At 37.1% G+C, this 17279-nt stretch overlaps 1 protein-coding gene across 2 annotated transcripts in view; it reads left to right on the forward strand.

The window, feature by feature from the left end:
* EPRS1 (glutamyl-prolyl-tRNA synthetase 1) overlaps positions 1-17279 on the forward strand; it is a gene marked incomplete at both ends in the record, with an annotated part of 82517 nt that overhangs the window by 38342 nt on the left and 26896 nt on the right. For both annotated transcript variants that reach the window (XM_080699260.1, XM_080699261.1), the window contains 6 exons: positions 653-860; positions 1527-1639; positions 5397-5514; positions 6127-6480; positions 13635-13868; positions 16260-16525. In XM_080699260.1, the coding sequence (XP_080555386.1) occupies positions 653-860; positions 1527-1639; positions 5397-5514; positions 6127-6480; positions 13635-13868; positions 16260-16525 (1293 nt within the window). The remainder of the gene's footprint in view (positions 1-652; positions 861-1526; positions 1640-5396; positions 5515-6126; positions 6481-13634; positions 13869-16259; positions 16526-17279) is intronic.

A 17279-nucleotide genomic window follows, 5' to 3' on the forward strand; every position in this document is an offset into this window, starting at 1 on the left:
AAAGAGAGAGAGAGAGAGAGATTTATCTATGTAATCTTATTTATGTTGTCTGTATACATGATTGCAAATAATTATTAGATTTTTTTTTTTTTTTTTTTTTTGGTGGTACTGGGGTTCCTGGAAGCCCTTCTACATCCGGTCTACACTCCCAGACCTATTTTTATACTTTTATTTGGAAACAGGGTCTCTTAAGCCAGCGCGGCTGGCTTCGAACCTGCGCGATCCTCCTGTCTCTGCCTCCCAAGCGCGGGGATTATAAGCATGTACCACCACACCCGGCTTAGATTTTTTAAAATGTAGTATTTGGGATTTTATAATGCTTAATGCAGAGGACTTTAAATTCATGAGTGTGTTTCTGTTTCTCATCAGCTGTATATGGATCTGTTGTCCAGTGGATTATTACATTTTATTCATCTAATATATGCATATATATTAGAAACTCAAATATACACTTATAAAACGAGATAATTCTTTTAAAGGAGCATTATAGAACAAAATTAGACATTTGTAAAAGTTATAGCTTATTTTTTTTTGACTAGTTTTCAATTTTATAAAACGAGATAATTCTTTTAAAAGAGCATTATAGAACAAAATTAGAAATTTGTAAGTTATGGCTTATTTTCTTTGACTAGTTTTCAATTTTATATCTTAGAAATACAGATGGAAAAATTTTATATCTTGATGCAAAATTGAATTTGGAGAACAGAGACTATAAGAAAACCACAAAGATCACGTGGCTTGCTGAAACTACACGTGCTCTTCCTATTCCAGCAATCTGTGTCACTTATGAGCACTTGATTACAAAGCCAGTGCTAGGAAAAGATGAAGACTTTAAGCAGTATGTCAACAAGAACAGTAAGGTAACCTAAGAGAAACCACAGTCCATTGCTCCCTGTTACATACACTTTTCTTTTAGCATTTTAAAAATTAATTTTAGATATTTTGTTTCTCAATTAAAATGGAAAATGCCTAGAATTTTATTTAAATAAAAAGATGTAAAACAATAATATTCTTTATAAATGACAGAAAGTGAAACACAGGTTAAATCAGCTTGCTGTATGGTATAGGTGCTCCCTGACTGCAGCGTTGCTGTGCTTTCTATGCTAGTAAGCCTCTCAGGTCTAGTGTGTGCTTCTTCCATTGTATTTAATATTTGTGGCGAGGAAATGATTTCCATAGGACCTCCAAAGAAATAAAGATTTTTCTAAGGCCTGCCAGTTTATAAATTTTAGTTTTTAAAGATGTGATAAACTGGATTGTCATTTATTTAATTTTGAGACAAGAGTCTTTCTCTTTTGCTCAGGCTGGTCATATGCAATCCACCTACTTCAGTTGAACATTAGGGTACTTGGCTGATCATTTATTTGCTTTAACACATCACTCTTTCACTCTGTGTCTTAAGTAGTAAACTTAAAGCATTTTTTGTTTTTAATGAAAATATTCCAGTTATTGGAAAAACTGCTTTCATTTTAGAGTGGTCTCAGTGCTCTAGTTTGATAAAGTATGTTTTGGTTTTATCTTTATAGCATGAAGAACTAATGCTAGGGGATCCCTGCCTTAAGGATTTGAAAAAAGGAGACATTATACAACTTCAGAGAAGAGGATTCTTCATATGTGATCAACCTTATGAACCTGTTAGGTAAATAATTATGACCAAAATGTAAGCGAAAATGTTTACCCAGATATGGTAGTACACACCTGTAATCCCAGTGCTTGGGAGGTTAAGACAGCAGGATCCTAGGTTTGAAGCCTTAGAAACTTTGCAAGACCCTGTTTCTAAATAAAAAATAAAATAGAACTGGGCATGGTGGATCATACTTGTAATCCCAGCATTTGGGAGGCTGAGACAGGAGGATCTTGGCTCAGGTCAACCTCAGCAACTTAGTGAGGCCCTTTGCAACTCAGTTAGACTCTGTTTCAAAATGAAGAATAAAAAATTGGTCTGGAGGTAGAGCTTGGAGGTAGAATGCCCCTGGGTTCCATCCCCAAAAAAGATAGGGTTGGAGGTAAAACCTAAAGGTAGAAGATTCTGGAACTTGAACCCAAAGCTGAATGCATGCCAAGCAAAAATTCTCCTACAGCATCAACACCAACAAATAGGGTTTTTTTTGTTGTTTGTTTTTTTGTGGGTCTGAGGATGGAACCCAGGGACATTCAACCTCTGAGCTATACCCCCTGCTCTATTTTTTATTTTTTATTTTGAAACCGGGTCTCACTGAGTTGCAGAGGGCCTCACTAAGTAGCTGAGGCTGTCCAAGAACCACGATCCTCCGGTCTCAGCCTCCTGAATGCTGGGATTACAAGCATGCGCCACCACGTCCGGCTACCAACAGATAGTTTTATTTTAATAATTTCTAAGATGCCCCTTCTCCCACCCTTTTTATGTGTGTATTGCTAAGGATTAAACCCAGAGTCTTCTACCTCTGAGCTGCACTTCCAGCCCTATTTTATTTTTATTTGGAAACAAGGTCTCACTAAGTTGCTGAGCCTCCTGGCTTTGAACCTGTGATCCTCCTGTCTCAGCTTTCCAAGTGCCGGAATTACAAGTATGTGCTATCACACCTGGCTAATTTTGTTGTTTCCTAATTTGTTTTTCACATGGACATCAGTCTGAAAATTTCATAGTAACTTTTTTAGCACAGTTCTTCCTTGCTGAAAAAAATTTTTTAATTTCAGAGTGAAAACCTAAACTTTTCATTTGAAATGCAAGATTTTTATGTTATGGGTTTGCTACCTACTTGAGCCATACCCATTATAGCTTACCTCACCCAGATCTCAAACTGGACTGCAGGGGCTTTCCAGAAGCATAGAGTACTTTCAAACCTCTGCAACTCTTCATAGAATGGCTTTAGTTCTTTAACTTCATCTCAGTAACCTTCCAAATGTTGCTTTCTCCAGCACTTTGCATTCTTCTAGCCTGGAAAGGTACCCAACCTGTAGTGTCTGTATGGTATGTGTCATCTTCCTATGTAGAATATTTATCACACACTGTTGAAACTTCCTATTGATCTATTTATTTTTACCACTAGAATTTAAGCTCATTATAGCAATTAGCTTTTTTCTTACTTTCTCAGTATCACATTGCTTTTAGTCAAAAAAGTATCTTGTGTGGAAACAGCACAGCACAGTGCCTTGTACTTAGTGGAGTTATTATTCATTGTTTAGTGGTGGTACCACTAACTAAAGTAACAGAGTACACTCTAGGTTTATTCTCTACAAGTTGTTGAACTATTTAACAAATAGTGCTGGAGAGTCAGATGTAGTGGTGCACACTTGTAATCCTAGTACTTGGGATGCTGAGACAGGAAGATCTTGGTTTATGGACAGTCTCAGCTACTTAGTGAGGCCTTCTGCAACTTATTGAGACCCTATTTCAAAATAAAGAATAAAAATAGGGCTGGTAGATGTATCTCAGAGGTAGAATGCCTTAGAGTTCCATCCCCAATACCACACCAAAAAAAAAAAAAAAATGGTGGTGGTGAAACAACTGAAGAGTCATAGGACAGAGTAAAGTTGGATCCCTAACTCACACATAAATAAAAGTTTCTCAAAATGTATGAAAGACATATATAAAAGTTCAAAGAAAACATAAGTAAATATATATAACTTTGACATTGCTTTTTTTGATGAAGAATCTAACATCTAAAGCATATGAACCAAAGAAGAAACAGGTCAATTGGATTTAATGAAAATTAAAAGATTTTAGGTTTCAAAGACCATCATTAAGAAAATGAAAGGACAGCTCACAGAGAGAAAATATTTATACATATAATCTAATAAAGGGCATGTATCCAAAATAAAGAATTCTTGCAGTTGAACAACAGAAAGAAAAATAACCCAATTAAAAATGGAAAAAGGATTTAAATAGACATACTCCAAAGCAATATGCAAATGGTTAAATAAGCACATGAGGAAATGCTCAACATCATTTGATATTAGGGAAATTCAGATCAAGAACAAAGGTAGATATCACTTTGTAACCACTGAATTGGCTAAAACAAAACAAAACAGAGAGTAGTGGGTGTTGGAGAGTACATAGAGAGCTCTTCATGCATCGCAGGTAGGATTGTAAAATGCTGTGGCCACATTAGTAAGTGATTTGGCATTTCCTCCAAAAGGTAAACATAGAATTACCATTTGACCCATGAATTCTACTCCTACATATACACTCAAGAAAAATAAAAACGTTAGTTTTGCAAAAACTTGTATGTGAATGCTCACGGCTACATTATTCATGATTGCAAAATAGTAGAAACTCAAATGTCCATTAACCATTGAATTCATAAACAAAATGTAGTTCATCTATACAACAAAGTATGCATTAGCTGAAAAAGGAATGGAATACTGATTCATGCCACAACCTCATTGAACTTTGTAAATGTTATATAAATTGAAGGAAGCCACATATTATATGATTCTGTTTATATAAATGTCTAGGAACAAAACAAACCCATAGAAAAAAGATAAATAGTTACCAGGGGTTAGAGGAGTGAGGTAACTGGGTAGTTTTCTTTTTGATGTATAATGTAAATGTTCTAAAATTACATAGTGATGGTTGTACATTTTTATAAAAGGATTGAACATATATATCTATATATATATATATATATATATATTTTATTTATTATTATTATTTTTTTGGCAGTACTGGTATTGAACCCAATGACATTCTACCTCCGAGCTACATCCTCAGTCCTATTTTTTAATTATTTTGAAACAGAATCTCTAAGTTGTTGAGGGCCTTACTCAGTAGCTGAGGCTGGCTGCAAACTTGTGAACCTCCCATTTCAGCCTCCCAAGTACTGGGATTACAAGTGTGTGCTACCATACCAGTTTCAAATAGTATATTTTCAAAGAATTAATTTTTTGGGGTGTGATCCTGTTGTTACCAAATTACTTCTTTCCCTTTCACCTGGTAGCTTTTACCACCAAATGTGCAGAAATCTTTTGCTTATGAATAGTTTCAGAGGAAGCAGAATATTGCTAGTTAAAGTACCATTTAGAGTTGAAAGGTTCTCATAAAATTAATGTTTTGCTTCTAAGTAGATTATATGTGGTATGCAGATGTATTTCCTTTAAGTCAAGAGTAACACATCCACTAGTGCTGCCTCTGGTGGCAGGAAGGATAGATACACTTTTGCCCTAAACTTAGCTGTTTTCATATGAAAGTTTATAAATTGGAAATTAATAATAATAAGAGCTGCCAATTTTTATTTATGTACTTATTATTGTTTTTAAACTACTTTGAAAAGCCTCTGATTTGAACAGTAAGAGAATGGATTATTTATACTTTGAAAAATATTAACTGTCATTGAATTTATCTAGGAATTAAATTTTACTTGTTTAGATCATTTTGTTCAAACAAACCTTTTATATATACATATATATTTTTTTAGCCCATATAGTTGTAAAGAATCCCCATGCATTTTGATATACATTCCTGATGGACATACAAAGGAAATGCCAACGTCCGGGTCAAAGGAAAAGGCCAAAGTAGAAACCACAAAAAATGAGGTGAATATTGACTTTGTTTATAGATAAGTCTGAAATAATTGATCATTCGTACATTTGAGACTGAAGGAAGACAATGACTGATTTTTTGCAATTGTGTTATCATCATCCTTTCAGATAAAATTTAAAACATCTTAACAAGATTTTTAAAATTTAACTTTTTTCTTTTCTTTTTGATGGTACTAAGGATTGAACTCAGAGGCATTCTGCCTCCAATTTACACCCAGCCTTTCGTTTGTTTGTTTGCTTGTTTTGAAGCAGGGTCTTGCTAGGTTGCTTAGGGTCTAAGTTGCTGAGGCTGGTCTCTAACCTGTGATCCTTCTGTTTTAGCCTCCCAAGTATTGGGGTTACAATAGTGGTCTGCCACCACACCTGTCTAAAATTTAATTTTAAATTTTAATTTAAAAAGTAAGAAAAACTAGATTAATATTTTTATGTCTGTCATCTTTTTATTAGGATTAGTTTTTATGAATGAGATTGTTTATTTAAGCTTTTGAAGGGCTTGAATTTTAAAATTTTTTATTTTTAACTTGAAAGAATTGGTTTGATACAGTTTTGTGGGAAGACATTTAACATAAATTACTTACTTTACTTTTGGTTTTCTGTTTCTTGTAGATAACTGTTCCTGTTAAGGAAAGACCTTCTGTGAATAATGCTTGTGCTACATCCGAGGATTCCTTGGTCCTTTACAACAGGGTGGCTGTTCAAGGGGATGTGGTGCGGGAATTAAAAGCCAAGAAAGCAGCAAAGGAAGATATAGATGCAGCAGTAAAACAACTGCTGACCTTGAAAGCTGAATATAAAGAGAAAACTGGCCAGGAATATAAACCTGGAAATCCTCCTGCTGCAGTGCTACAGAATGTTTCTTCTAAACCACCAGCAAGTAGTCTGGAAATTAAACCTCTGTATGATAAAGTTGCTGCCCAAGGGGAGGTGGTTCGAAAGCTGAAAGCTGAAAAAGCCCCTAAGGTCAGTATGCGGGAGTAAGCCTCTGCAGCACTGTTAGTAAGCACAGGAATTCAAGCTGCTTTGGGCAGTCTTATCTTCTTGACTTGTGTTTTAATAAGACAGTCAACAATTACAGATACCCTGGGTGCCAAGCTCTGAAAATAAGCTTATGGGTGTGAGGATGTGGCATGGGAAGAAGCATACAAACTTACTGTATTCTTGTGTGATGTGAATGTAATCTTGTGTGACATGTATAAACTGATAGAAGTATTTATAGTCTAAAGCAGAAGGGGAGTAGAAAACACTTCATACAGGTTATTTAAAATACTACTTGTGGGCAGGGATGTCTCTCATTGGTGGAGCATATGCTTAGCATGAACGAAGTCTTGGATTTGATTCCCAGAAACCCCTTTGTTTCCTAACATAATCCTAAAGTAGGAGAAGCCTTTAAATGGACAAAAAGTTCAGAGAAAGGATATTCTAAGTGTAGAACCATAGTTTTCCTTTTTCTTTTTTTCTTTTTTCACTACTAGGGATGGAACCCAGTAGCATTCAACCTCTGAGCTACAACTCCAGCCCTATTTTTTATTCTTTATTTTGAAACAGGGTTTCACTGAGTTGCAGGGGGCCTCACTAAGAAGCTGAGGCTGGCCGCAAACCTGTGATCCTTCTGTTTCAGCCTTCCAAGTACTGGGATTACAAACAAGCATCACCATACCTGGCCAGAACTATGGTTTTCAAGCTCTGTTGTGCATCAGAATTACTGAAGGGCTTGCTGAAACAAATACCTGAGTCTTACCCCCTGACGTCTAGTATGCAGTGAAAATGGATTTTTAAAAAGTTGTTAAATCATGCAGATGCTGCTGCCTCAGGAATCATGTTTTGAGAACTTCTGGGATAGAACATAGCATCTGTAAAGACAGAGATAGGAACGTGCCAGCTGAATTCAAAATATAATGAATGGAATGGGTTGTTAAAGTTATCAACCAGTGACTATCTCATCTCAGGCTTTTCTTTTTTTTTTTTTTTTTTTTTTGTGGTACTGGGGATGGAACCCAGGGGCCTTATACCTCCGGGCTATACTCCCAGACCTATTTAATACTTTATTTGGAAACAGGGTCTCACTAAGTTGCTGAGAGCCTCACTAAGTAGCTGAGGCTGGCTTTGAAGCTGCGCGATCCTCTTGTCTCAGCCTCCCAAGCGCAGGGATTACAAGCATGCGCTACCACGCCCGGCTCGATCTCAGGGTTTTCACAGAACCTTGAAATGATACCAAATTTTGACTGAAGTATAAATTTTATTTATTTATTTTTTTTGTCTCCTTCAGGAAAACATTTAGCCAAGTGGGTTGTAGTATCTAGTGTGGAATGGGATTCCTTGTTTTGAGAGACAAAGGAATAGTATCTGTGATAAGCAAGACTTTAAAGATAGATAGTTCTACTCGAATAGAACATAGTTCTAAAATGCGATCAAATAAATAGTGCTACAACTAGATAAAATTTAGTTCTTGATGAGCTGCCAAAAACTGTAGAATTAGTACCATGACTTTAACACAGAAAGGTATGGCACAGCACTTGGCTTGGTTATTCTAAGACTCAGGGAACTGGTTGGCTGGTCAGAGTCTGGGGCTTAGGTTGGAGAAAGAGTAACTTGAAGTTGCAAGCTCCTCAGCTCCTTTGCAAGTTGCTAGCAATCAAATGGAAAACCCTGATGTTATGGATTGGGAGAATATGGTTGTGGGGAAACTGTTCCCGGGATCTCCTGCTAGGGTCCCGGACACACTTTCCCTCAAACCACAACAAAACCCAAAACGACCAAAAAAAAAAACCCCGCAGATTCTTATCCTAAGCTAAGAATAAATATGCATAGCTTGGGCAGTTGCTGAGGATTTAAAGAAGTTTATTAAGAAGATAGAAATACAGGAGATAGTTACAGCCCTGTGCCTGAGAGTGGCACAAGGGGGCAATTCGCCTGAATATACCAAAGAACTCCAGTGTACTGAGTGTTTTTATCCAGATCAATTCTGCGGCAGGTCCTTTGATCTGTAGATATGCTGCCCTATCTCTAGCCCAGTTTTCTGCTATCTCCAGCCAGATTTGGGGTGGCCCAGTCTCCAAACACAGCCCTCTACACCTCTTGTTCCATCCCCCAAGATGTGTGAAATTGCTTCTCCTGGATCTGGGATTTTCTCCATCCCTTAGGCCACCGCCTCTTCCTTGGCTCAGGCTTTCTTTCCTTCTCTTTAGAAATGTAAATTACAAGTCCCTCCTTCCTGCCAGTCCTGGCTTTTTCTAGTACAAACCATATATTTTCAGAATTGGAACTCTTTCCCAGTACTGGTACATTAATACATTTTAAAACCTCTTCCCAATACTAGTACACCAGTCACCTAAAGTACTTTCATTCATGAACATTTGACCTCTCCTAATGAGAGAAAAATGATTTTTTTGGCCCGAGAGTTAGTATTTTCCTGTTTTTCCATTTTGAAGTATGAGAAATCTTTCCTCTTTTATCTTTAGTGAGGCTATTGAGGTACTGCAGAGCCATGGTTATCTTTTTAGAAAGCTTTGCTTTAAGAAATAAAGCTTCAAGCTGTGTTGGTTTAGGATATAAATCCTTGATATTTCCCTCCATATAGTGAGAATGAGATAATTTTGCTCTCTATATGTTGAACACTTAACTATGGACCCCTTCCTAGAGGTCACTGGAGAAGGGCTGTGGTCTTCATATTTCTTTATTCTGGGAGAATACATTGAGATTCTGTGCTGCTTGTTGGTCACGTTGTAGTAGGAACCACAGTCAGTCAGACCCCTCATCCTATAGAGTTAGTGGATTTCATGCTTTCATGAAATTGCACTGTTGAGGTAATGAAAATTTAACCTCTGAGTGAGAGTATCTAAATTTGTTTGGCAAGTATGCATATATTTTTACTAGATATTTTGTTGATAATAACTATAATACAGAAATCTGACTTCTGTTTAGTTTGTAGTACTGGAGATTGAACCCAGTTGACACCTACCACTGAGTTACATCCCTAGCCTTTTTTAAAGTTTCTTATTTTGAGACAGTCTCATTAAGTTTCCTAGACGGGCCTCAAACTTAGGGTCCTCTTGTGTCAGCCTCCCGAGTAGCTGGACTTACAAGTGTGTGCCACGGAGCCTAGCTGATTTCAGTTTAGTTTAATTTACTTTTTTTTCAATGCCTAAAAATAGCATATCTGTTTCAAATTACTGCTTGCACTTTTTCTCTGAATGCTAACAATAGTAAATGTACTCTCTTTTTTAGAGAATAAACTCAGTTATTGGTCATGAAACTACTATTTAGCTTACATGAAATGCTGTAATATAGGCTTTTTAATCCTTACAACAGTGATGTTCAGAGAATATTACTTTATTTGCTTGTCTTAGTAATCAGTGAGAAATATGAAAGCAACTCTCTGAAGTTGCAAACCCTGTATTGAAATTGTGACTGATTTGTTTCTCATTAGAGGAGGTGGTAGTGGGCACTGCATTAGAAGAAGCACTGGAGAGTTATAGTTTTACTAGTTCATTATTATGTAGTACGCAAGTCTGTGCTTATTTTATATTATTAATACGTCTAAGCCTCTTTACCATTCCATTTTCCCACAAAAATACCTAATTTTATTATACCATGTTTAGTGCTAAGGAAGGTAACCATTAAACATAAAGAAAGGTTGGTTTTTAAAGTTACTAGTCTCAGCCTTTTCTTGCTCTATTTGTCTTTTTGTGGTACTAGGAATTGAACCCAGGGCCTCACACATGGTAGACAAATTCTTACTACTGAGCTACACCCCCAGCAGTATTTTTATTTTATTTCCAGACAGATTTTGCCAAGTTGCCCAGTCTAGCTGCAAACTCAAAATCCTCCTCCCCTAGCTTCTTGAGTAGCTGGGATTACAGATGTGCCACTATTCCCATCGTGACTTTTTTCTTTTGCATCATTGCTTTTGGTTTTAAAACCCACACCACATCTTATCAGAGAAAGAAATATTGCTATTCCCCACTCACCAGTAAGCAGGTTGTTATAGAAAGCCATTGTCCAACACTCCCAGCCCAAACAACTTTAAAGAATTCTCAGGTTAAAAAAATAAAGGTGGGATTGGGGGGAATTCTAAGAAGAAATGAATTCATTCTTTCATGTTGGGAATTTGTGTTTAGTGGGCTCCTGCTATATCTGTATTTGCTACTTAGTGCAGATTCAGCTTATAAATCCTCCATGAAAAATCTGAGGAATATGCATTAGTTGGTTTGTGTCTGAGAAAAGTAGCAGTTGCGCTGTAATTTAGGTAGGCAAATTACACAGTCTAGTTGATAAGTAGCGGAGCAGGTGTTCAAACCCAGGTCTGACTCCAAAGATATTGTGCTGTATTAGCTGCCAGGATCAGGGTTTAGTGATTGGGCTCTTTCTTGGAGGTTTAGGTATATTTAAGCTAAACACAAATTTCTAATTGAGATTCAGATATCCAGGCCATTTTGAAAAGTTCTATTCTTACCTTTTTTTTTTTTTTTTTGTGGTACTGGGGTTCCTGGAAACCCTTCTAACTCTGGGCTACACTCCCATAGGGATTACAAGCATGTGCCACCACGCCCGGCCTATTCTTACTATTTTAAATTGCTAAGAAACTAAATCTGCTTGCTTGCTTGCTTGCTTGCTTGCTTTCTTTCTGTTCTCCTCTTCCTATGGAGGAATGTTTCCATCTAGTGGCTGCTACAAGAATAGCTATTTGAGTACTTGTCATTCTGAAAGTTACCAAGTGAAATCTCTTCTACTTCTCTAGTTTTTACATCTCCCAGTTTTAAATTATAATTTAAATATTATGTTTGTTTACTTCAAATTTCAATCTGAAACCTGTACTGAAGGTTTTCATTTAGGTAATATTTTGCTTATTAATCTACACCAGTTACCAAACTTTTATGTGTGTTTGTGTAGTGACATATATTAGATAAGCTTAAATCATTCTTTGTCCATTAAGAACTTAAAATCTATTAGCAAATTCTCCTTAAGCTTCTTCTATTGTATAATATGCTGAACAGTAGACCATTCACTTTGCTTTTGTAAATGCCTATTAATACAGAAAACTAGCTATTTTGTGTGTGTGTGTGAAGGGCTATAGTGAGGATTGAACCCAGAGATGTTCTACCCCTGTGCTATACACCCAGTCCTCTTTATTTTTTGAATCAGAGTCTTGCTGAATTGCAGAGGTTCATGTCAAATCTGTGATCTTCCTGTCTCAGCCTCTCAAGTGCTGGGATTACAAGTGTGTGACTGAAAACTACCTATTCAATGAGATTATTTCCTCCCCTTATCCTTCACTTCTGCAGATGTATGCCAGTATAGACATTGAAAGTAATATGCTTTGAAAGCAGTTTTTATGACATGTTAAGATTAAAACACATTTAGATCATTTCTCATACTGTCTGTAATGCTTTGCCAACCAAAATGGTCATGATCCCAGCATCTGGATTAAACACTGGATTTAAACACTAATATTTCCACTTGCTGTGTAACTTTGGATAAAGTTCTTGATCTTTGTAAGCTTTGTTTTGTTTCTTTCTCTTTAAAATGTGGATTGTTTTGAGAATTGAGTAAAATAATCCATGTAAAGCACTTAATATATAATATGTCTGGCTTCGAACCTGTGCGATCCTCCTGTCTCTGCCTCCCAAGCGCGGGGATTACAAGCTTGTGCCAGCACGCCCGGTTTAGTCTCTTTTATTCTTGAAACAGGGTCTCACTGAGTTGCGAAGGACCTCACTAAGTAGCTGAGGCTGTCCATGAACTGTGATCCTCTGGACTTTGCTTCCCGAACACTGGAATTATAAGAGTGCACCACCACACCTGGCTCTTATTTTTATTTTTTGCAGTATTGGGGATGGAACCCAAGGACATTTCTACCTCCAAGCTCCACCCCAAGCCCGATTTTTTATTCTTTATTTTGAAGCAGGGTCTCACTGAATTCCAAAGAGCCTCACTAAGTAGCTGAGGCTGTCCTCAAACCATGATCCCCCTGTCTCAGCCTCCCAAATGCTGGGATTACAAGCATGTGCCACCACGCTCGGCTTTATTTTTATTTTTAAATAGGGTCTCAATTCTTAATAAGGTAGTCTTCGAACCTGCAATCCTCCCAAGTACTGGGATTCTAGGCATGTACCACCATGCCTGGCTTCATTGTAAATTTTTAAAAGACTGCTATAACTATTCTCTAGTTATTATGTAACTAAAGTTATTATGTTTTAGTTATTATATAACTATTTTTTTAGTTTACTCTTTGGGTCCAAACTTCATTTTTTTCAATGTTGTAGTTAATATCTGTTTAATAGGCTAAGGAAAATAAGATTTGTAGATTTGTATAGGTAAAGCCATTCATTTAATTAAAAAATATTTATTTATTTATTTATTTATTTATTTATTTATTTATTTATTTATTTTGTGATACTGGGGATGGAACCCAGTAGCATTCAACCTCTGAGCTACACCCCCAACCCTATTTTGTATTCTTTATTTTGAAACAGGGTCTTACTAAGTTGTTGAGTGCCTCACTAAGTAGTTGAGACTGTCTGCAAACCCGGATCCTCCTGTCTCAGCCTCCCAAACACTGGGATTACAAGCATGGGATACCATCATCCATGTGAAGCAAATGCTCTACCACTGGGGTAAATCCTTAGCCCAATTTTATGCTTTAAATAATCTCTTGATTGCTTACAATACCTAATACAATGCTTTTTTTGTGTGTGGTGGTGGTGGTGGTGGTACTGGGGTTCCTGGAAACCCTTCTACCTCAGGATACACTCCCAGACCTATTTTTATATTTTTTATTTGGAAACAGGGTCTCTTAAGCCAGCGCGGCTGGCTTTGAACCTGTGCGATCCTCCTGTCTCCACCTCTTAAGCGTGGGTATTACAAGCGTGCGCCACCACGCCTGGCCTAATACAATGCATTTAAGTGGTGGTACTGCTTAGGGGATAATGACCAGAGGAAAAATGTCTATAAAGGTTCAATACAGATGCAGTTATGTTTTGAATATTGTTCATCTTTGGACAAATCTACAGATACCGAGGGCTGACTGTACTTATTAAATAAAGATTTTAAAGTGACATTGGAGATTTCAGAAATTTTAGGAAATATTAAGTATCTCTTTGCCTCTGTTATTTCAGGCTAAAGTAAATGAAGCTGTAGAATGCTTACTCTCTCTGAAAGCTGAGTATAAAGAGAAAACTGGGAAGGACTACGTACCTGGGCAGCCCCCATCATCTCAAAGTTCAGATTCAAGCCCTGTGGGAAACTCTGAGCCTTCTGGGCCAGAAACACCAGAAGCCAAAGTACTTTTTGACAAAGTAGCTTCTCAAGGAGAAGTAGTTCGAAAACTTAAAGCGGAAAAAGTCTCTAAGGTTTGTGTGTATTTCCTTTGTGCTATTTTTGTTTTTACAGTTGACACCGTTTTCTTTGCCTGGAGTACTTCTTCCCATCAAATCTACCTTCTCCTCACAATTCATTTCTCAATTACACCTTTTTAGAGAAACTTGATTTTTTTTCTTTCTCATTCTTCCTCAGACTGTATGTTTTCATATGACTACTCTTCCCTGACATAGTACTTAAAGATACTGTATTTTAGTTTGTTAAATTGTCTTGTTTCCTCTAATCACGAAGATTCAAAGAGTAAAGGACCCAAACCCAAAAGTGCCGAGCACAATGTAGACCCTTAATATTTGTTTGAGTATTCTGCTAAAGCTCTGTCAGTCTCAAATATCAGGTTTGATTTTGAGCTCTGGGACAATTTGGTTAATTCTATTATCTTTACAAAGTAGGATTTTTTTGTTGTTCACAGTCATGTGTATGGAAACAGTAAGTTGTCCTAGGTTTTGAAGATTAGCCACTTGTAATAGAAAATTGATCATTGTTATCTATATAATTATAAAATGTTCATTTAATGTAATTTAATGGCTCTTATCTTCTTATTTATTTATTTGTGATGCTAGGTACTGAACCCAGGGCATTCTACATCTGAACTATTCCTCCCAGTCCTGTTTTCTTTTATCTTGAAAATAGGGTCTCACTAGGTTGATGGAAGTCTCACCATTCCCTGAGGCTGTCCCCAAACTTGCAGTCCTCCCTCAGCCCTGTTTTTATTTATTTATTTAAATTTTTTACTTTTTAAGCAGGGTCTCACGCAGCTGCACGTGGCCTCACTAGGTTGCTGAAGCTGGCCATGAGCCTACAATCCTCCTGTCTCAACCTCTCAAGTACTAGGATTACAAGTGTGTGCCACCACACCTGGCTTACTTTTTCTTTAAGTTTTTTTGGTACTGGGGATTGAACCCAGAGGCATTCTACCTTTGAGCTATAACCCAGCCTGATTTTATTACTTATTTGGAAACAAGGTCCCACTAGGTTGCTGAGAGCCTCACTAAGTTGCCAAGGCTGGCTTTGAACGTGTAATCCTCCTGTGTCAGCCTCCCAAATACTGGTGGTTTTTTTTTTTTTTTTTTTTTTTTTTTTTTTTTTTTTTTTTTGGTGGTACTGGGGGTGGAACCCAGAAGCCTTCTACCTCTGGGCTATACTCCCAGACCTATTTTATATTTTTTTATTTGGAAACAGGGTCTCACTAAGTTGCTGAGAGCCTCACTAAGTAACTGAGGCTGGCTTCGAACCTGTGCGATCCTCCTGTCTCAGCCTCCCAAGCATGGGGATTACAAGCGTGCGCCACCACGCCCGGCAATACTGGTGTTTTAAGTGTGTGCCACCACACACGACTTTACTTTTTATTTTGAAACAGGATCTTACTAAGTTACTACTCACTGGCCCTGAACCTGTATTCTTCCTGTCTTATCCTTCCAAGTAATGGAATTAGAGCCATAATTCTGAATTTTATTGCTTTTTAATAGAATATTCTTTGTGTGTTTGTGTGTGTGGGGGGGTGTGGGTGGTATTGGGGATTGAATCCAGGGTCATTCTACCTCTGAGCTACGTCCCTAGCCCTATTATTTTTATTCTTTATTTTGAAACAGGGTCTCACTAAGTTGCGGAGGGCCTCACTAGGTAGCTGAGGCTGGCCATGAACCTGCAATCCTCCTGTCTCAGTCTCACAAGTACTAGGATTATAAGCATGTACCACCACATTCAGCTAGAATATTCTATGATAGTAGAAATTACATGACAGTACTGTTCAGTGCAGTAGTCACTAGCCACATACAGCCAGAGGGGGGACTTGAAATGTGACTGTTGTAACTAAAGAACTGAATTTTTTATTTAATTTAAATTTATAGCCACATGTAGCTACTGACTACTGTTTGTATAGTGTGTCATGGATGCTATTTTCCAGTCATTCTTTTGTACAGTTCTGTTTCTATTTATATTTATTTTTTTCAGTAGTTAGTATATTTAAAATTTTCTGCCCCACTCCACAATTCCCTGCCTCTTTGCAAACCTGCTTATACAGCTTTGGGTGTATTTGTATAAATAAGCTTAGACAAGCCGGGCGTGGTGGCGCACGCTTGTAATCCCAGCATTTGGGAGGCTGAGACCAGAGGATTGCCGTTCGTGGACAGCCTTAGCTACTTAGGCCCTCTGTGAGGCCCTGTTTCAAAATAAAGAATAAAAAAGAGGGCGGGGGGTATAGCTCAGCGGTAGAATGTCCCTGGGTTTCATCCCCAGACCCGCAAAAAAATACATATTTTTTATAAACATAAATTTATAAATATTATATATATATTTATATGTTTATATATACTTAGTCATTTAAATTAAGTGTTATCTTCCCATTTTCTTTTGTTTCACAAAAGGATCAAGTAGATATAGCTGTACAAGAACTGCTTCAGCTGAAAGCAAAGTACAAGTCTCTAACAGGAGTAGAGTATAAGCCTGTCTCTGCCACTGGAGGTGAAGACAAAGATAAGAAGAAGAAAGAAAAAGAAAATAAATCTGAAAAGCAGAATAAGCCTCAGAAACAAAATGATGGCCAAGGGAAAGAGTCTTCTAAAAACCACGGGAGTGGGCTGTCATCAGGTGGAGCTGGAGGAGAAGGGCAAGGGCCTAAGAAACAAACCAGGTAATAAAACTGGAAATTCCACGTGAAGGGAAGCAGAGTTTCGAAATAATCATACACACACACACACACACACACACACACACACACACACACACATATTTTTTTTTAATGTGGTACTGAGATGGAAACCAAGGGTATTCTACCTCCGAGCTACATCCCCAGACCTATTTTTTTATTCTTTATTTTGAAACAGGTTATTACTGAGTTGCAAAGGGCCTCACTAAGTAGCTGAGCCGTCCACAGACCACGATCCTCCTGTTTCAGCTTCCCAAATGCTGGGATTACCTTAGATCATTTTTAAAATACTCACAGAATGCTAACACTTTGTGTAAACAGATAATTTCTGTTAATTTTCAGGGTTTTTTTTTTAACTTTTAAACTAGATAACATGTTCATTTGCTTGGTTGAAAAAATCTCAGACTGTAAGTTCCTTGCTTCCCATCTTTCTAGTTTCCTCTATTTTTGAAGTGAATTGTTAACCACTGTTACAGGTTGAACATCCTTAACTTAAAAACTTATTAGGGATGTTCAACTGGTAAAGTCTATGTAAATAGTCCAAGATTTGAAAACTCTGAAATCTGAAACACTTGTGGTTTCAAGTGTTTGCATAAGGAATACTCACCTATACTAGTTTTTCCTATAACCATTGAAAAAGTAATACAACTATATATGAGTGTTCCTTTTATTTTCCTCCCTTTTAACACATTCTGTAGCCTAATTATGCATTGTTTTGTACCTTAAGCAGATTTTTTTC

This window comes from Muscardinus avellanarius (genome assembly GCF_963383645.1).
Source record: "Muscardinus avellanarius genome assembly, chromosome: 7".
Classification (NCBI taxonomy): domain Eukaryota; kingdom Metazoa; phylum Chordata; class Mammalia; order Rodentia; family Gliridae; genus Muscardinus; species Muscardinus avellanarius.